Source organism: Halichondria panicea, chromosome 2 (genome assembly GCF_963675165.1).
Source record: "Halichondria panicea chromosome 2, odHalPani1.1, whole genome shotgun sequence".
Taxonomy (NCBI): domain Eukaryota; kingdom Metazoa; phylum Porifera; class Demospongiae; order Suberitida; family Halichondriidae; genus Halichondria; species Halichondria panicea.
The window spans coordinates 485,188-506,044 of record NC_087378.1 but is presented as its reverse complement, the minus strand read 5'-3'; the positions used below and the strand labels follow the sequence as shown (position 1 = coordinate 506,044).

At 41.0% G+C, this 20,857-nt stretch overlaps 3 protein-coding genes across 4 annotated transcripts; 1 reads left to right on the top strand and 2 right to left on the bottom strand.

Annotated features, from left to right (window-relative positions):
- Nucleotides 1-3,185: 3,185 nt before the first annotated feature.
- On the bottom strand, nucleotides 3,186-8,092 carry LOC135331640 (uncharacterized). The gene is made up of 2 exons (XM_064526864.1): nucleotides 7,952-8,092; nucleotides 3,186-7,892 (listed from the first exon to the last, which is right to left on the bottom strand). Exons 1-2 carry the CDS (start codon nucleotides 7,998-8,000, stop codon nucleotides 3,382-3,384), a joined length of 4,560 nt encoding a protein of 1,519 aa, XP_064382934.1. The 5' UTR covers nucleotides 8,001-8,092; the 3' UTR covers nucleotides 3,186-3,381.
- Nucleotides 8,093-12,719: 4,627 nt separating this feature from the next.
- LOC135331558 (uncharacterized) lies at nucleotides 12,720-14,373 on the bottom strand. The gene has a single exon (XM_064526763.1). The coding sequence runs from the start codon at nucleotides 14,371-14,373 to the stop codon at nucleotides 12,754-12,756; it is 1,620 nt and encodes a 539-aa protein (XP_064382833.1). The 3' UTR covers nucleotides 12,720-12,753.
- Nucleotides 14,374-14,430: 57 nt separating this feature from the next.
- LOC135331557 (vacuolar protein sorting-associated protein 51 homolog) lies at nucleotides 14,431-20,830 on the top strand. Of its 2 annotated transcripts, none has more exons than XM_064526762.1 (21): nucleotides 14,431-14,577; nucleotides 14,633-14,839; nucleotides 15,152-15,237; nucleotides 15,570-15,725; nucleotides 15,804-15,877; nucleotides 15,945-16,166; nucleotides 16,396-16,447; nucleotides 16,502-16,546; nucleotides 16,769-16,872; nucleotides 17,148-17,354; nucleotides 17,520-17,599; nucleotides 17,656-17,792; nucleotides 17,966-18,088; nucleotides 18,314-18,427; nucleotides 18,479-18,577; nucleotides 18,997-19,044; nucleotides 19,256-19,412; nucleotides 19,588-19,642; nucleotides 19,874-19,997; nucleotides 20,220-20,411; nucleotides 20,679-20,830. In XM_064526762.1, exons 1-21 carry the CDS (start codon nucleotides 14,532-14,534, stop codon nucleotides 20,706-20,708), a joined length of 2,358 nt encoding a protein of 785 aa, XP_064382832.1. In that variant the 5' UTR covers nucleotides 14,431-14,531; the 3' UTR covers nucleotides 20,709-20,830. The 2 variants fall into 2 exon arrangements, with proteins under 2 accessions (XP_064382832.1, XP_064382830.1); XM_064526760.1 differs by having other exon boundaries at nucleotides 14,476-14,577; nucleotides 14,630-14,839.
- The last annotated feature ends 27 nt before the right edge of the window (nucleotides 20,831-20,857 follow it).

The window sequence follows — 20,857 nt, the reverse complement described above, 5'->3', positions numbered from 1 at the left end:
TTACAACAGTGACATGTCAAAATTATTGTAAGTTGCAACTTCTAAATTCTTTAATAGTGACTACACACAAACACACAACTATTAAAGCTATGGCTGTAAGACACGAGTGGTAGCTCCAGGTCTTTAACTCATTTTGACGCCAGTAGCAGTGAAAGAGACAAAGCAACCAACTCAGTACACTGACCAACTGTGAAGTGTACAACACTAATAGGATGTTGCCAGGGGCAGTTTGCAGGTGAAAGCCATCTTGCAGTAGGACAGATGTTTTACCGTCACCCTTAATGTACATCCTTGCAAATTTTATTAGGGGAAGAGCAAAGTATCCTATTATTGAGAATGCTTTTACGTCAGGGTGAGCTGAAGAAGCTCCAAACTGCATTATTGCAACCAACACTGTTAAAATATTCCAAACACTTTGATCAAGGTCCTTCATTTTTAAGTACTTGGGAATGAAAGATTCACCATTGAATAGAAGCACTGTAGTTAATATGACATAGGAAAGTGTAAGTGCATATGCACCTATGTCGATAAGTTGCCAGCGAGATCTAACAGCTGTGAAAATGGCCCTAGAGAGAGGGGTGGGTCGCCTAGATACAGTAGCTTGTGTTTCAGACAGTAGCGTGGCCATATGGTTTTCAAAGCAGTAGATATCCTTCAATGTGCCAGACAAAAACAAAGTAATGGACAGTGCTGTGCACTCCCACACCTCCAAAATCTCTATTCCGTTAATCTGTAGTCTCTGTCTCCAAGACTCTATTGCTCCCGTCAGCCGGTGACTGCGGGAAGAATTGAACACCCCCAGGTAGTACAGTAACAGAGGGAACACTAGCGAGTGTATGAGAACCTGATATGCTGTTATCTCAATACCTTTGCATTTAAATAGCGGCTTGAACTCAGAAATAAATTTAAACGGATCAAGTGATACTTTTCGTTCTCTAAAAATCTTTTTCATTTCGTTTCTTGTTGCTCTCGATAGCTCCAAGGACGTTTCATTAGTTTCCTCACTGCTAAAAAACTTCTTTTCTAATTTGCCTAGATAGCACAGCTGTGCATAGCATAGGCACGGCACTACTACCATTACGAATGCATATAGTATGAAGATTACAACTCTATTTGCATATTCTTCAATTGAATAACTTCTGGGTCTGAATACTTTGTCATCGAGCAAAGTGAATATTTGTAGAATGATAAACACTCCAAAGGGTACATGAGTTGGATATGCTTTCTTTAAGTGTGTATAAGGGAAAACGGTATCAGATATGCGAGGGGAAATGTAGTGTAAGACATTTGTAGACGTAATGTTTAGAACATCGGTATCATTTTGTGGTTCATTAAATCTTCTTTCAAGTTTCAGTGTCAGCTAGTGCATTCTCACCAACACTTGGCATTTTGAGGATTTCGGATAAATCTGACTGTCGAATCGTCCCTTGTCTAAATCGTCTTGTGAAGATGGCAATGAAACATTCTTGAGAGTTAGTATTGTCAGCTCGGATTAGGTCTAGTTCGGCTTCTGGTATCTGTAGCTGGATGCCTATGATCTTCCATTTTGGTGAGGCTGAGTGTAACTCGTTAAGCAGGTACCCTAAATCATCACTAGTGTACTCAATAGAAGCACTGTCAGGCTCACTAGTAGTAGAGCTAGATCTACTCCTTCTAGACATTGTTTCTCTGTTTTATAATCTGATGTTGGCTTTGTACTATACTAGAACTGAGGAATTTGCTATCAATTATAAGTGGGAGGAGCCAGGAAACCTGGTCACATTCCTCACTAAAATATTAGACATGAAAGTGTGATGGTCTCTTTCATGTCCCACTGTAATTTTTGAGCTAGATCTATAAAGAAATTCTGTTGTGCTGACAGATGAGGGGAATCATACAATGTGAATAAACAATAAACCTTATCATTACCTTTAATGGCATTGCAAAGAGATGATGGTATTAACCATATTTATCGTTCACATCACAAGTTGCATTACAGAGTGGGAGTATTGACTACAATAATATATTCATCATCTACATATACTAAAACAGTGCATGTGAATTCTACACATTTTCTAGCCATAAGAATGTTAAAATTCTTTAACTGAAACAACCAATAAGCATAAACTTACAATTCCTAATGCTGCTGTACAGAGTCCGTGGTACTTCCATGAGATATATTGCTTATAAAGTTGACGCCAGTAGCAGCGTTGTAGACAAAGAAGCCAATTGAGAACAGTCACTAATTGTGTGGTGAAAAGTATCAGATAAATGTGCCCGGTGGCTTTGTAGAAGTAAAAGCCATTTCTTATCTGGTCGAATGATACTATTCCTTCATCAATGTATGCAGACACATACATCAATGGAGGAAGCAAAATATAGCCAATCATGCAGATCTTCTTGGTTGTTGCATTAGCACTAGATCCACTAACGTGCATGGTGATGCAATTTGCAAACTCTGCAACCTATAGAAGATGAATCACCCTCCCACTTCTTGTCCACATGCCCAGCTCTCTCCTTACCTAGGGAGGCTCTCATAGCGGTTGCTCCTCACTAAGGACCTCTGCGGTCTGCTGCTTGGTCTCGTTTGGCCTTCAGATGCCCATGCGCAGGAATGGGTCCTTCCACAGCTTGCGTCAAACCCGCAGTGAATTACAAAATCCACCTGAGGGTGGAGCTCATCTTGTGCAATAATTGATGGGTAGACTACCTGTGAAAACCAAGCCAATATACCAACTGCAAAACAGTCCCAATGTTCCATGCGTATCCATGACGTACTGGGTGGTACATCGCTGAATACTCCCAACCAGTACAGTAAACAAGGATAAATGATAGCATGCATTGGAACTTGAAAGCAATCAAAATCGAGTTGTTTTAGTTTGCTCTTTCACAAAAATGAGACTTGCTCAATGAAATCAAGGGGATTGAATGATATCTTTCGCTTTGTGAGTATATTCTCCATTTCTAATTTTAAGCTCTTTGGAAGATGGGACATTCTTGAGAGTTATAGTATTGTCAGCTCGGATTAGGGCTTCTGGTATCTGTAGCTGGATGCCTATGATCTTCCACTTTGGTGAGGCCGAGTGTAACTCATTAAGTAGGTACCCTAAATCATCACTAGTGTACTCAATAGAAGCACTGTCAGGCTCACTAGTAGCAGAACTAGATCTATAGACATTAATTCTTTCTCTGTTTAAGAAAACGAATTCAAATTGGGTAATTGTACAATAACAACTAATGTGGAAACAGAAACATGGGGTATAAATCAATATAATACAGCATGAACTAATAAGCAGACATCAGATAACAAAGTTAAACTAACCTGGTTTAAAATTATGTTCTTCTTTTTAAACTATAAACTTTTCTCTATTGTAACATGTATAATAGTGCACATCTCAGTTATTATGCGATGGTTAGAGCGGGTTTATCATCGATGTAAACGTTGTCCCCCCGTATATTGAACAATTGGTATAGTTTAGGTTTGATGTCAAACCTACTGAATGAGATGCAAGGTTTGATTCGATTCAATAGGTGTTCCGTTCCTCCAAACAGATCTATTAGTTGGTATTCAATGTACTCCATTATTCTTGTTCTTTCACTAGAATTGTATGGCTTCATTGTTTCATTGCTAACATATGCTAGTGGTGTTATGTTCATAAAATCCTCAAATTGACCAAAGCATTTCTGAGCGTTGAAATGTCGTGCTAGAATTTTATTTTCTTTCCCTTTTTTAATATCTCGGAGATGTTCTATCACACGTGTGTTGGCTTGTCTTGTTGTCATGCCGATGTATATTTTGCCAGTTTTTTTACACTGGACCTTGTATACACAGTATCTGGCAGTCATTGGCACTTCATTTATTATTTTGTAAGTGAGACCACTTGTAGTTTTGATATCAGTTGCTGGTTGAATTTTAGTTAATGCACGGGAACAGGACTTACACTGGGTTTGTTCACACCTTGGATTTTCATTTAAACTCTTAGATAGTTCACTTAAAGCTTTATTCGTCTCCATTTTTCCCTCCCTGAATATGTCAATAAGTGTTGACACCCCAAATGCAGCAAGAGCTACAGCAGTCCAGGAAACAAGCTTAGAAGCTCGAGCATGTGGATTGCCATCACCATAATATAGTAGGAAAGCTTTCTGGCCATGCATCTCGAAGTTTGTCCACTTCTTGTCATCTTTTTTGCTAACATCCCATTTTGTTCCTTTTGGTATTGTTAAAGAAGCAGTTGGTTTTGTGCCCAAAAATTGGCCTTTTGGACCTTGACCCTGTTGACTTTGAGTTTGCGGTGTTGAGTCAGTTTGTGGTTTCGTCCCACTTTGAGTTGGCAGTTTTGCACCACTTTGAGTTGGTGTTGAGCCAGTTTCAGTTTGCTGTCCTGCACCACTTTGAGGAATAAGTACACACTGACTGTGCAACGGAAATCTGGCTACATTTCCTTTATTGATTTTGGGTGTAATCAAGACACCACCATAGCATAAAGAATGATGGTTTCCATCCTTCTCTTTGTGTAAGGCCGCTGGTACCCATTTGCAAGGTAGGGTGCTTGTCTGTTTGTGAGGTAGACATAGTGTTCTCACAAGGTTAGAGAAAGATGCATAACGTTCTTTGCTATGGGTTAGATATCCAGTAAAGAGGATTGCTTGTTTGCCTTCAGATTTTCCTTTCAGGTCTTGCAGTATGTATCGTAGAAATTTACCTAATACCTGTAGTTTTGCTAGCTGTCTCAGTCGTAGGAACATTGGAAAGTGTAGTCCTAGCTCATTGTAGACTTCTGTCATATCAGCTGCAAATCTAGCCTCAGGGCTTTCTGGAATGTCATCTTCTTCTGTGTCTCTGAGCTTGCCATCTTCCCCGGGGATCAATGGATGACTTCTGATAATCATATCCATTTCACCAAGACGGATTTCAAGACGATTATTGTTCAGTTCTTCATGGTAGTCAATCTTGTCTGCTTGAATCCAGAAACGGTGTGCCTGGTTTTGAGTTGTCCCCCTTTCTGAAACTGGTTTGAGCTTTTCTTGCAGCCGTTTTGGTAGGTTTTTGGTGAGTCCTTCTTTGTTCGGTCTCTGTTTGAAGGGTGGATTCGATGAAACATCTGTGCCAACACTGAAACTCTTCATTAGGTAGTCAGTTTCAAACATTGTATGGAGCAAGTCAGACTCGTAAAGACTTTCTGATGTATATCGAAATTCTTGAAATGGGTGAAATCGTTTCTGATTATCTGGTTGATCCAAACTAAAGAAAAGACTTTCGTCAGCTTCATCATTGACAATTGATAAGACATGCTGGAAATCAGTTTGACTGCAAGTTCCTACATGACCTCTCGTCTCATCGGCTGGCACAACTACTAACTCGATAGAAGGGTTATGGCTATCAAGGTTGATTATCATTCCTTTGATATCGGCAAATTCTTGTTTAAGTCCAAGTTTGGGTTGCTGAATGAGCCATCCTTCCGTATCACGAGGACTTAGGGGTGACGTCATTAAACGGGAAACATCAGACATCTTCCATCCTTTTTCTGCTAGAAGCTCCTTCATAGCTTTTACGTGTAAGCTTGCTGGATAATCTGCTTTATGCACATAGCGAAGATCATTCTCATAAAGCTGATACTGTAGTTCAGCCTCTGTCATAGGCCTTTGCTTTTTGTCTGTCTCCGTGAGCCGATCGAGATATTTTGTGTGGAATTCTGCTGAAATGGAACTTAGTTTTTCAGCTTTGGAAACGTGAACAACTGAGGGGAAATTCCAGAATGGGACGAAGCGAGAATTGTAAGTGACCATGTGTAGCAATGCACTAATTAGTTCTGTATCTTCTGCAAGAGCTACATCTTCAGTTCTGTTTAGTGTTTGCAATGCAACAGCTAAAGCAATACGTCCAACATACAGCTTCATGCCAGGATGTAGAAATCGCTGAGCTATCATGTGTGCCATGTCAAGAAGATAAAATATAAGTTTCTTGAATGCAAATTTTTGAGTTGGTTGATGCTTATTTTCTTTGAGGTCTTTGAAAAACCACATTGAAGCATGTAGTAGAGACACGGCAATTTCGTCTTTGTGTACACATCTTTGTGTATAGTCGATGTATGCAAAGCCTACATCTTGTGGTCCCCATTTTTTCTCTTGAATCTGTTTAGCAAATGCCGCTTCACATTTGCGGTGAGTTAGAGCAGTGGCGCTTAGTTCACAATCAGACCATTGCTCTTTGAATGGCGGGGTTAGTTTATCTTCATCCATCGTAAATAACTGTAGTTCACGTAGAGAAGGGTCATTGTATATTCCTTTAGAGGTCAGAAGCTTTTGCGGCTGTGTACAAATGTTATAGAGGCCATTTAGCGTGAAGATAGATGGCTGGGTTGTAAGCAGTGAGTGTAGGATATTTATTGACTCGTTTCTGAGGAGTTGCACTGAATAATATTGCCAAGCAACTTGTTCAATGTCCAAAATACCTTCCACAAGTTGTTTTTTCAAAAGTTTTAAGACTCCACGAAAGAAGATCAAGCTGTAGCGATCATCAGAACGCATTTTTGAGATACTTTCTTCCATTTTGTGTGTAAATTGCTCAAAAGCTTTGAGTCTCAATGTGTGTTGACTTTCATCATCTGGTGATAGAATAAAGTCTATGATTGCACGAAGATTTCTACTGTCCCAATATCTCTCGATTTCTCGCCTTAGGTTCCTGATCTGTCGTGCTTCTTCGTCCTCCTTTTGTCGTCTGGAAAGTTGCAGTTCCTGATTGATTTCATCCACTGCAGTCTGCAGGCTAGGAGCATCAGCAATTTGCTCTTCCAGGTGATCGGCTTCACTTTTGGCTAGCAATGCAGCTTCCTCTGCTCCGATTAGCAATTCCTCGCGTATATTTGGATCATCGTATCTTGTGGTAAGGGATGTGAAGACAGATGACAAAAATTTGTTAGCTCTGACTTTTTCAATAGCTTTTGAGGCTTGCTGCTGAACAGCTAATGCAAATGGCAGTGCCAGTTCAGGATAGTTGTGCTGCAATAATTTTTGCCCTGTTGCCACTAAGCTCACTTCTTTGAAGAGGCTCAGAGCTATTTGAATACAGCCGACTGCAGCTTTGAGATCTTCAAGGTTGCCGCCTTCGATAAGAGTGTGTGCTTTGTCTTGCCACTCCTTTGCATGCTCCTGATAAAACTGCTTGAGACAAGTGTCGCATATAAACACATTAGTGGTTTTGCCATAGCCATAGATTTGCCTGCTAATTGGACAACATGACTTGCAAATTTTGCTCGAGCACTGTACACACGTGTATTGTAGATGTATGGCATGCTGACAGTTTGTGTGGCGTTGTTCACATTCGGTACTGTGTAACCCACCGGCCTGGGTAGTACTAATGTTAGTGAGGTAGTGGATTAATTTTCTAGGCACATATTTCAAGAGTTTGTCGAGAAGCTGGGAGGGGTTCATTTTCTCGATCGTTTCTGGATCATCAGCTGAGAAAAGCTCAACAAGTATTTTGATGTCCTCTTTCGGTATGGATGAGAAGTCAACGATTGGCTCAGGGTCATTGCTGTCTGGGATACCGGTACTGTATCCACTATCAACAGCTCTTTTGTAGATCTGTTCTATTCTGTTTTGCATTGCCAAATCATCCAGATCCGTGCTTGTTGTTGCTTGCATGATAAAGTTAGCTGTGGTTTCAATTGCTGATGCAGAAGATCTAGAATTTTCAGCACCACCTGGTTGTCTTGCTGTTTCAGTGTCAGTGTCGCCTAGTATTGCCATTGGGTGTGCTTTGCTACTTTGCGTTCTCAAGAAGCCTTTTGAAAATTTCTGCAGCATTTCTTGAAACTCTTTTTGGAAATTCTGAAAAGATGATCTTTGAATGTTAGGGAATCCCTTTTTCCATAAAGTGAGTTGTTGGCGAATGTGCTCCGAGATTTGGGTACCTGCATGTGCAAAAGTGCATTTTAAACTAGAGAAATCTACGAACATCAAGTCTACTTACCACAAGGTAAGGCACTTTCTGCTTCTGGTACAAATTGGTTTGTAGCCATTTTATGGTTCGTCCAAGTTAATCTAGCTACAAACAGTTATTTGTTTTGACTGGTGAATGTGTACATCTGTTACACTTATATACACTCCATCCCCCCCCCCACACACAAACAATTTCATTTATGCAATGAATCAGTTTTATGGACACCCAAGCTTCGCACGTTAGGGTGTTCCCCCGGGGAAGTCCCATTGACTCTTACGGTGTTTCCCAGGGAAATTCCCTGTATGGACATTCATTATTAGGGTGTTTCCCGGGAAAAGTCCCTCTATAATTTGGATAATTTATAACATAATCATGGAATACCATGCAGGATTAGTATTGAATGTTGGGATACAATTAGAAGTGTTTCCATTGCTTTTTTCTTGCAGGACAGGAGTCTAGCGCCTGCTGGTATAGGAGAGGTGATGCCCCTGTCATTGCATGGCTTGATAGGAAGACTGCCGGATTCACACAATGAAGAGCAAAACTGGTGCATGAGTGTAGTTACAGAAGTCTGTGCACCGAGGCAATGCAATTTTGTCTAGTGTGTGTGCATGTGTGTGTTACAGCTGGTCAAGGATCAATGAAGTGCAAGTAAGACGTTTCTATAGGCTTCTAGTCATGTTTTCTTGGATTTTAAGTCGTGGATTTACAAAATAATGCTTCATTCTCGAGTTATGCCTCGTTTTGGTTACTTTGAATGTTATTGTAGCCTTTTCAGAAGAGTGCGTAGCAAAAGTTGTCCATGGAGTCTTCCTACTCTATACTTAGTAGTTATAGCTCACTATATGTAGCTATTGGTAGCTGCAAAGCTCTATAGCTATATAGGCTGCAAAAAAATGGGAGTGCATGGTGTCACTAGTTTTTCCATGAGCTTTATATATACAGTATACTTAATATAGGAATTGTTTATGACATGTATGGGTCTATAGTACTGATGCAGCAGCCATTAATTTTAGCTCTTCATAGACTTTGTACTCTTGGCATCCTTAGCATCAAATGCCATAATTGATGCTAAAAAGGATGCCAAAAGTACAAAAAAGCGTAGACTTCTGTTTCCATTTGCTAAAAATAATGCAATTTGTCATTGGCAAATAACATAACATAAACAAAGCTATCTCTTCTAATACTTTTGAGCGAAGCAAACATGCTGAGAGGCATTAGCACAGAGCAGCTTCAACATTCATTTAGAGAAATCAAGTCATACCCCCACCGTAATGTGGTTTAGATAGATGGCTAGTCCAATGTGCTATAGTGCATGACATCAAAATGTGTTTGTACAAAACCTTAAATGATGTTATTATGCCTAGCACTTTGCACCATATTCATCGTTCACATCATGTGTTGCATTTACAGAGTGGGAGTGTGACCACAATAATATATTCATCGTCACATGGTTATACAAGCAAATTCCAAGAACATATAAATGCTATTATATATACATGAGACTGGCACATTTTCTAACTGGGTCTATAAGAAGGCTGAAATTCTTTAACTGAAACAACCAATAAGTATAAAATTACAATTCCTAATGCTGCTACACACAGTCCGTGGTACTTCCATGAGAGATATTGCTTATAAAGTTGACGCCAGTAGCAGCGTTGTAGACAAAGAAGCCAGTTGAGAATAGTCACTAATTGTGTGGTGAAAAGTATCAGATAAATGTGCCCGGTGGCTTTGTAGAAGTTAAAGCCATTTCTTATCTGGTCGAATGCTATTCCTTGAGTGCATGCAACATACATCAACCACAGAGGAAGCAAAATATAGCCAATCATGCCGATCATCTTGGTTGTTGCATTAGCACTAGATCCACTAGCCTGCATTATAATAAGAAAAAACGTTAGAAAAATCCATATAAGTCTCAAATCATCATTAGCTGGTGTTTCTTGACTTTTGGTAAACGGCTCCCCAAAGTAGTAAAGTATTAAGATTAGAACCAAGAAAACAACCGCTAGAATATGTTTGAAGGTGTCCCATGCTAGCCAACGATGACGAATAGCTCGAAAAATATCTCCAGATTGATTGTTCTGATTGTTGTCACTATCAACCAGAATTGTAGCAACATAATTTTCAATGCAGTAGATATCCTGAACAATACCTGTGAAAACCAAGCCAATACCAACTGCAAAACAGTCCCAAAGTTCCGTGTTTATCCATGACGTACTGGGTGGCACATTGCTGAATATTCTCAACCAGTACAGTAAACAAGGATAAATGACAGCATGCATTGGAACTTGAAAACAATTAAAATCGAGTTGTTTTAGTTTGCACTTTTGCAAAAATTTGACTTGCTCAATGAAATCAAGGGGATTGAATGATATCTTTCGCTTTGTGAGTATATTCTCTATTTCTAATTCAGAATCAGTGCTCTTTGTAACTGGTGATAGTTTCTCTGACTTCAAATACTTTTCTTCCAATGAACTTAGCCAGCACCACTGTGCATAGCAAGCACAAGGAAACCCAATCATCAGAATAGCATGCAATAAGAAGAATACAACTCTGTTCAAGTACTGTTCATTCGTGTATTTCCTTGATTGAAGTGCGCCACCACCGAACACAGACATAATTTGCATGACCACGTACACCACAAAGATACAATTTATAAACGAGACAGTCTTCTTCATGTAGGTATAGGGGATAACCGCATCACATATATTGGGCTTGATACAATGTAAAACATTTATCTCTGTGATTGACTCGTGTGTTTCCCTCGACAGAGGAAATCTACTGTTACTGGTACAGAATTTGTTTGCTAGAGTAGTCTCACCTATCGATGGCCTTCTCAGAATGTAACCTAATTCAAATGAAGAGATAGGTCCTCCTTGTTTTAGCCTTGCAACAATAACAGCACGCATGCAATCCTTCGAATCGTTGCTGTTGTCCACTTTGATTTGCTCCAATGTCCCATCTAATATGCTAAATTGGTCTCCAATATGTCTCCACTTCTGATAAACATTATTTAGAAGATCCATCAAAATACTGATATCTTTCTCAGTATACTCAGACTTCTTACTGGTATTTTCACCAGCAGTGAGTGATCTCCTGCTGTAGATTGTTGAAGCCATTGATCAACTCCTAACACAGACAGCAAGTAAAGGTACGTGGGAGTAGCTGCTGTTATAGCAGCCCCACCTCTTATTTTTGCAAAATTGCAGCTTGTGGTTTAATTAAAAATAAAACTCAATGTCTTTTAGTCTGGCCCCAGACCACTCCCTTGCACATGATCTGACATGTGCCAGGGAGAGGATAGCATCGTCACCACGCCCATTTCCGTACAGATTGTATGATTAATTAATTAATGCTGTATTATTATGTTGTATAATTATACATACATACAACTACAGTATTTGGTATGACATTATGTTCACATTATTGGAGGTGATTGAAGTAATCTGGATCTACCAACAATTGCAACTATAATGCACAGTTCAGATAATCAATACGTGTTCATAGTACAAGCTATACCTGTACCATGTCTTATAATTATGTTTACCCTTGTCCTCGGGGAATACATATACTGCCCTTGGGTAGTACAAATCCAATACACCCTTGATATCGGTGGTACAATGGGGAATTTTGACATGAAAGATGATATTGTGATATTATCGTACATAGTTATAGTATTTCAATTTTGGTATGTATACACTATATTTGGAGGTGGCTATAGTATACAATATAGGTACAGAAAGTGAGAAATGTTAAATCAATTAATCATATTGTACACACTACCATCAATAGAAGTGCAATTGCAACTACATGTGCAGTTTCCTTCGTGAATGTAATACTTGAACTCTCTAACGTTGATATAACACAAGCAGCCAAACACCAGCACAACAGCTGCAAGGCACAAATGATATCTCCAGTGAAGATCTTTTTGTCGCAAATAGCAATGGAATAGACAAACAAGCCAGTTGATAAGAGTCACTAACTGGCTAGCAAATATCAATAGAAGTGCGTTCCCTCGAGGAAGATGAATATCAAACTCCTTGTTAATCTCATCCACGTAAACTAAAGTACACATTATAAATGGAAATGCGATGTAGCAAATCGAACAAAATAGCTTGAAAGTGGGATTAGCGGACGATCCACCAAACTGCAGGAGTATAATAAGTACTGTAACGACATTCCAAGCGTGTTGCTCCAGGGCATTTTCTAGTAGTATGTACCTCGGGGTGAACGGTTTCCCGTATAAAAACAGCACTATTGCTAAGGCAGCAAAAACAATCGACAAAAAGTGTGTGTAAATATCCATTAAAGACCAACGTTTTCGAATAGCGCGGAAAATCTTTTTCGATAACTTTTTTCTCTGAGCACTTTGTTCTAACTCATCTTCGGCAAAGAGAGTAGCAATGTGGTTTTCAAAGCAATAAACATCTTTCATAGTTCCGGAGAGAAAAAATATGATACTGAACAAAATGCACTCCCATAAGTCGATGAGTCTCTCACCTCCGATCCTCAAGTTTTTCCATCCCTTCAGGCGGAGTGTACAGTACCCGTGTACAGTACTAGCGCCCTTGGTACTAGGTCTTTTGTGGCCTAACAATTACATACGTGGGAGTAGCCTGCTGAGCAATGTTACTTGCAATGCAGCTTGTTTAATTCATGCATAGCAGACACCATTCTAAACTACAGTACATGTACAACAGTGGGGAAATTTTTGACATGGAATATGATATTGTCATACATGTACGTATACGTATTTTGGTATGACATTATGTTCACACTGTACTACTGGAGGTGATTGAAAGTGAACTAAAAAGTTAATAGAAATGTAATCAATTAATCATATTGTACACACTACCATCAATAGAAGTACAATTGCAACTACATGTGCAGTTTCCTTCGTGAATGTAATACTTGAACTCTCTAACGTTGATATAACACAAGCAGCCAAACACCAGCACAACAGCTGCAAGGCACAAATGATATCTCCAGTGAAGATCTTTTTGTCGCAAATAGCAATGGAATAGACAAACAAGCCAGTTGATAAGAGTCACTAACTGGCTAGCAAATATCAAAAGAAGTGCGTTCCCTCGAGGAAGATGAATATCAAACGCCTTGTTAATCTCATCCACGTAAACTAAAGTACACATTATAAATGGAAATGCGATGTAGCAAATCGAACAAAATAGCTTGAAAGTGGGATTAGCGGACGATCCACCAAACTGCAGGAGTATAATGAGCACTGTAACAACATTCCAAGCGTGTTGCTCCAGGGCGTTTTCTAGTAGTATGTACCTCGGGGTGAACGGTTTCCCGTACAAAAACAGCACTATTGCTAAGGCAGCAAAAACAATCGACAAAAAGTGTGTGTAAACATCCATTAAAGACCAACGTCTTCGAATAGCGTGGAAAATCTTTTTTGACAACCTTTTTCTCTGAGCACTTTGTTCTAACTCATCTTCGGCAAAGAGAGTAGCAATGTGGTTTTCAAAGCAATAAACATCTTTCATAGTTCCGGAGAGAAAAAATATGATACTGAACGAAATGCATTCCCATAAGTCGATGAGTCTCTCACCTCCGATCCTCAAGTTTTTCCATCCTGTCTGGTGAGATTTTGAGTCATCAAATGCTCTAATGTAGAACAGAAACATTGGAAGTATGATGGCATGTATCAGGACTTGAAATCTCTTGAGATCAAATTCATTAATTTTCACCTTGAGCAGTAACACAATCTGTGAGATCAATTCCAGTGGATTTAATGATATTTTTCGATCCGTCACAATTTTGTTTACATTTTCTTTAGTTGCATTGTCAATTGGTACTCTAGTAGTGTCGTTAGATATGAAGAAAGTTTTCTCGAACGAGCCTAGTCGGCACAACTGTGCATAGCATACGCAAGGGGTTACAATTAGAAGGAAGGTGTATAAAGTGAAGAACACAACTCTGTTCGTGTACTGTTGAACTGTGTAGTTTCGTGGCTTGACCCAGTTGTGATTATCCACCATGGTAACCAGTTGAAGAAAGATGAAAATGACAAAGAAAAAGGCAGTGAAATTATAGTTCTTCCTCAATTGTGTGTACGGAAACACAGTGTCAGCAATGTCAGGCTTGATGCAGTGAATCACATTGTTCTTGGTGACAGAAATCAACTCAATTTCTTCATCTGGAATTCTTATTAAACCAGGAATTCTACTTGCTAAATCAATCTCCCCAACAGTAGGCAAACACAAACAATCGTGTAGCTCTGATTTGGGGAGTGGCCCTTGCCTTAGTCTGGTCTCAAGCATCTCTGTGAAGCATCTTTGTGCGTCTCCTGGATAGTCTGCGCGAATAACGTTTAGATTTTCGACTCTCAACCCAAGTCCGATGTAGTACCATTTTGAGAAAACTGGGTGAAGAATAATGAGTAGTTCTTGTAGATTGTCGGTGGTGTATTCGTCTTGAGACTGCATCACAATGATGTATAGTATAGTCTAGTATACAAACTGAAAGCCAAAACAGAACTCCAGGTGTGCCAACACGCCCACTTTTTGTTTATCACGCCCACACTTTCTGCCTAGTAGTAGGCGTGGCATTCATGGAAAAGCAAACTAGAGATTGTTGAACTTCAATGGCAGACAGTGACTCAGAACAACAGACAGATGTCTCACCTCCAGGTAACTTTGCTATCTAACTAATTTCTTTGTGTGATACCAGCTCATGCCCCAGCAGAGTCCAGTGAGGAGGATCACCAGATGCGTCGGCGACGGAGGGGTCTCCTGCGTATGTACTATGGTGTAGATGACTCAGTGCAGCTGCAACAAGACAACCCTCTGGATATAGACAAGGCTGGGTTCAAGGCTGACATGTTCATGGAGAAGATGCTCAAAGAAACCTCACTCAATAACCTGTACAAGCAGGAGGAGAGGATGAAGAAAGGTAATTATGGTGTACACAATACCCATACTCTCTGTACACATACCCTCAGCACACACACTTACTACCCTATACCCATACTCTCTGTACACATACCCTCAGCACACACACTTACTACCATATACCCATACCCTCAGCACACACACTTACTACCCTATACCCATACCCTCGACACACACACTTACTACCCTATACCCATACCCTCGACACACACACTTACTACCCTGTACCCATACCCTCTGCACACACTTCCCTATACCCATACCCATACCACTTGTTCTCACCAACCCCCCCCCCCACACACACACACATCAGAGATCCAGGAGCTGGACAGCAACATGCAGTACTTGGTGTATGAGAACCATTCAAAGTTCATCAAAGCCTCTGAAACCATCCGAGAAGTAAGTGCCTGCACTAATTCATACCTTGTGCTGTATGATATGCCTTTTGTGTCTCTAAATGGTGATGTTTCAATGTGATGTTTCAATGGCTATCTGTTGCAATGGCTATCTGTTGCAATGGCTATCTGAGTGCCTGCCCATAACTTGAATCCAAAAGCAAAGTGTATTTTCTAGCTCTCAGAAGGGAGTTCTATCATTTATGTATAAAATCTTTGGTCTCAAAATCCACATTGACAAAATCAAAGGACCTGGGCAGTAGGTGTCATTAGGCACATATTGCTAAGGTGTCAGTATAATGTCCTACCAGTAATCCACCCCACCTACCCATTCAGATGAAGGATGACTTCCAACACCTGGAAGATGATATGGGAACATTGGGAGCTCGTATGGATGATATCACCACCTCTAGCAACAGCATCAACTCCGCACTGGAGGACAGAAAGAAGGAGATATCGAAACTATGCGGAGTGAACTATTTACTCAAAAAGGTCAGTAATCTTTAATCAATGACAAGTACTTCCTTCTCTGTTTGTAAAGTTCTATATTGTGTTATTTTTCTTCTGTAGTTGCAATTTCTGTTTGAGCTTCCCACACGACTAACAAAATGTATGGAAATGGGCTTCTACTCCCAAGCTGTCAGGTGACTATAAATGCATTCCTTATTTGGGCATTCATTATTGCCCCCCCCCCCCCTCCGCTCCTGATAGAACTTACTCGCGTGCTAGACGCGTGCTGGAGCAGTACCAACACATGCCCTCGTTCCACGGTATCCAAGGTGACTGCTCGGTCATTGTCACAAAGCTCATTTCCTCGCTCAAGAAGCGGATGGATGATGAGCGTTCCAGTACAGCGACCGTGGTGGAGACAGTGGACCTACTGCTAGAGTTGGACCAGCCACCCTCGGACCTCTGTCAGCAGTTCCTGGCAAAGTGGGTGGTCATAAATAGCACATAGATGTTGGAATGGGGGAAATCATTCTCCCCTCAATACTGACTGAATGTCCTTCTTTTGTGTTTGCAGGGTATTGTATAATTAATTGTAATGCTCTAGGCTATTCAGTGCTTTGCTTTCTGATCGCAATGTTAGAGTTGGCTATTATAGCTGCATTTTTTAGCCCTTTGCCCTACCTAGTAGACTATTACTGTCTCTGCCCTGCAGCTCTCGGAGGCAGCTAGAGCGTGACCTGAGTGTAGTGGAACAAGGAGAGAAGGTAAGCAAACCAGTTGCCATGTCTACTGTGTCATCATCGCTCCCTTCCACACAGCCACATGAGATACAGAACGAGGACGGTGAAACCACTGTCACCATGGTGAGTCAGTGCAGCTGGTGTGACTAACCTAGGCAGCTGGACCTATTGTTAGGCCACGACTGTAGCTAGCGTTATGTGCTGTATATGCATACGTATATTTTAATTATGCCAGTAGCTGTGTTATACATATAGATACGGCTACAACACAGGTTATGATTAAGATCGAGTTTTCTCTCTCCCTTTTTACTGCACTAATTTCAAATGAATCTCTTATTCCCTCAGGGCATTCAGGAGTACGTGCACCTGGTCTGCAATAGTTTCTTTGCCAACGTCAGTCTTGTCATCCAGACCTTCCATGATCTGTTTATCAAGCGCCACAAATCCAGGTCAGTCAAGGATGCTAGATTTTGAGTTTCGAAGGTTCGATTTTAAAACTAAAGCATGCATTGTGTAGCCCCCAAATAGCCCTGTTGCATGGTGTGATAATGTTAGAGGTCCTTTTCTAACTTCAAATTTAACAATTTTCCCAAGGCCTTCTAAATTTGAGTTTAACTGATTGAAGACTGCATGGCCTTAAAATGTACATTGTACATTACCAATTGTTACTACAGCCTCCCCATGTGCTTCTTACAGTATATACTAACACCACCCCCACACACAGTGGAGACCAGCAGGTGGCTGAAGAGGCTCAAAAAACACTGACGGAGTTTGTTCAATCATTGATGGACAGCTGCCTCGAGACGGTGATGGAGAGACTAAAGAACGAGGCGACGCATCAAGAGAGCGTGGCGCTGATACGAGCACTGGACAAAGTCAGTGGGAAGTTACAAGCAATGGACAACCTCCTACCATCAGTTAACTTCAGCGAGTAAGAGAGTAAAATGCATTCTCTTTAGATATTGTCCATGGGGCTGGAAATAACTTCACTATTTTCTAAATGAAATTCTCAATCCTGTATAGGCAAATATTAATACAACCTATATATGAAGTTTCATAATTATGATGTACAATTATGTTAAATTGCTTATTCCAGGAAAGGCTATCAACTGGTGACCATAGTGACGGGTACCCATACAGAGTGTCACTCACAAAGACTGCAACAGAGCTTCACAGGTGAGAGCTAATAATTATATTGTTAGTATAATCTTATCCTGGTCTGCCCTCTCCAGACACTCTGATGACCGTGAGGCATGATCTGGTGACAAGCAAGGGATCTCAGCAGGGAGGCCCCACCCTGAGGGACCACTCTGCCACTCTGTATGCCTCCATTAAGAGTGGGCTAGAGTCAGCACTCACCAACCTCAAGGTAAGTCATACACACTGTATAGAGAGTAGTAGCTGTTTGGCTGTGCATGATTCCTTGTACACGTGCTGTACACTGTACTACCTTGCTGGACTGTGTATAAAGTAAAGCAATTAAGTATTTCATTATAATTATAGTATTGACTTCATTTTGTCTGTGCATTTTTGTTTGTGCAGGAGTTTGTGGAGTGCAATGTGTCCTTCTCTGAGAGATCTGACTTCAGGAGGAAGTTCTGTGTGGGCAATATTCGGGCTGGTGTCGTGTGCACATTCATTAACTTTGTCTTGGAGACTTGTAAGGTACAGTGTGATCACTTGTGAGGCCTGGCCTGGTTAGCTATCAAGTCTAGCAGCTTGAACCCTACCACCACCTTAGAAATAGTTCACCTGTACGTATTATTCTAGGTACATGTATACGTACCCCCCCCCACACACACACACACACACACACACACACACACACACACACACACACACACACACACACACACACACACACACACACACACACACACACACACACAGTCGTTCTCAGTGGGTAGCAGTGGAGACCACACCTCTGGGGCCTACCCACCACCTCTCATCCTCATCCTTTCTAAACTGGTGCACGAGATGGAGAGATCTACTATCAGCTATCTGGTTGGTCGCCACAACTTGTTATACATTGTTACCATGGTGTCGCTATACTAGGTGAGCTATGGGGATGAGAAGTTTCCCCCTCATCCTGATGGGCCGCTGTTAGCCACACCCACCAACGAACTCCTCAGACATGCCAAGGAAATCTCTCAGGTGTGTTTATAGACACTTCCACACATTCCATTAGTGCTACAGAATGTTTGTTTACATTTGAATTGAACCTTTTATGGCCCTGATCCCCTTCATTTTGAAAGTACTCTGTAACTAGGGTTCTGATGGTCCAAATTCAACGATTTTCTGATTTTCTGAAAGCTTAGAAGGAACCCGTTCAGATGGTATGATCAAATCCCAAATTTGGAACGACCGCATAATTTTTTATAACAATACCATGGGTTGTATTTTGTCAAAAACAAGCCGAAAATATATTTTTGAGTTTAACAAATCATCTGAAAGGCCTCTCTCTAATCTTTCAGAAAATTAACGTTTTTGGACCAACAGAACTAAAGTATGACCGTTCAAAGATGCTCTATTTAAACCCACCCACCCACACACACACACACACACACACGCAGGCATTGCTGAATCATTATGTCAAAGTACAAGGACAGGTCATATCTCAAGTAAGTGCTCGAACACAGTACAATTGGCTCTAATAGGTTGTCCACCATTGAGGGAGGGCGGGGGGTCTGTGGTTGTCCACCATTGAGGGAGGGCAGGGGGGTCTATGGTATATTCTAATAATTATTACGGCCCATGAGTTTTGTTGCCTGATTACTACCTGTAACTGACCCCCCCCCCCACCCCCCCCCCCCCACACACACACACACACAGATGATTCGCAAGAGTGTGGAGACACGAGATTGGCTGAACACGATTGAGCCACGCAACATTCGGTCGGTGATGAAGAGAGTGGTGGAGGAGATCACGCTCATTGATCAGCAGGTGGGCACTCTCTATGAGGACGGCCTCAAGAAGGAACAGGGATCAGGTGAGCCCCGGGTAACTATGTTGGGGGTGGTGGATAAGTACCCCCCACAGTTCCTCTCCTCATATAACACAATAAAGGCCCTCATTTCAATATCAGCTTGTAGAGATAATGTCCTTCATTACATTATTATGTGTTTTTTTATGCTAGAACTAAACTGTGTTTGTTTCTCCAATAGAGAGCAGTCGTCACACCTTCTCCTACCAGAGTAAAGGCTACCAGTACACGTCAGCGTGAGTCACTGCACACACACACACACACACACACACACACACACACACACTGTGCCCACATTCCTGTCACTTTGTATCTGTTATAATAGTGTCAAGATTGGAGGGGAGGTAATACTGTAGCTATTTGTTTTGGCCTGTTAATGGTGTCACAGCTTGTAATGCTTACATGACCCATGCTATACATGTAATGTGTATTCCCCCTCCTTCTCTCTCTGTCTCTGTCTCTCTCAGGACACTGGACAGTAGTCTATTGAGCAACATTCAGAAACTGTTCTTTGAGAGGATCGAGGTGTTTGGTACAGTTCAGTTTGACAAGCCGTCAATCATCACTGGCATTATCAAGATATTCTTAAAGGTCAGTTCAATCATTCCGCACTGAGAATAGAGCATTTCAGTGAAATAGACCGTAACACTACATTTGTCATTTATAGCTTATATTATGCTTAATTGGTTTCCTTTTACATGTATATACAATATCTGTGACCTTATATATAGGTTAAAAATTACCCGCACTTCAATCGTGTACCCATATGCTGTTCACCCAATGGCATTGATTGTTATCTGTGTGTGTATTCAGGCTCTCCTGGAGTGCGTACGGTTGCGGACATTTGGAAAATTTGGTCTCCAGCAGATGCAGGTGGACTGTCACTACTTGCAGGTGTACCTGTGGAAGTTTGTATCAGATGAGCAGTTGGTGAGGATGCTCCTGGAGCAGGTGATGGCCAGCACCATCGAGCGCTGCGTTGAACATACCCTCATGGGACAAAGTGTGAGTGAATCATTTGATGTATGTAAAAGTGTAAATCAGTACCTCTGACTACTAAATACTGACGGCAAGCCTGGGATGATAGGGGGACCGTTTGCATGCTTATCGCATTTCCCATTCGTAAAACTTTTCCCCTTTCTAACCAACACCAACCAACACCACCACTCGCCTACATATCCCATATTTAAACGTATATATATATATCCATAAATGTACTTAGTTTCATGAGGTGATGTTTCTTGCATGCATCACCTGTGTTGCTTACTGCAGGTGGTTGAGCTGATATGTGAGAGAAACTGAACTATATTTAAAACTGATCATTGACTGCCTTAATTATTACTTTGTGAATATCCATATATAGCTAATCGAGTGAAAGTGTTGCCATGTTGACATTCTTTATTCACTATGAATGTGAACTGTAATCCTAGTGTACCAAGGCTGGGGTGACT

Bases quoted from the DNA above. Each gene is read 5' to 3' on its own strand.
- LOC135331558 (XM_064526763.1), bottom strand. From the start codon at position 14,373: ATGCAGTCTCAAGACGAATACACCACCGACAATCTACAAGAACTACTC.
- LOC135331640 (XM_064526864.1), bottom strand. From the start codon at position 8,000: ATGGCTACAAACCAATTTGTACCAGAAGCAGAAAGTGCCTTACCTTGT. The intron at 7,893-7,951 runs GTAAGTAGACTT...TTGCACATGCAG, and splicing joins AGAAAGTGCCTTACCTTGTG to GTACCCAAATCTCGGAGCAC.
- LOC135331557 (XM_064526760.1), top strand. From the start codon at position 14,532: ATGGCAGACAGTGACTCAGAACAACAGACAGATGTCTCACCTCCAG. The intron at 15,878-15,944 runs GTGACTATAAAT...CGCTCCTGATAG, and splicing joins TTCTACTCCCAAGCTGTCAG to AACTTACTCGCGTGCTAGAC. The intron at 19,998-20,219 runs GTCAGTTCAATC...GTGTGTATTCAG, and splicing joins TTATCAAGATATTCTTAAAG to GCTCTCCTGGAGTGCGTACG.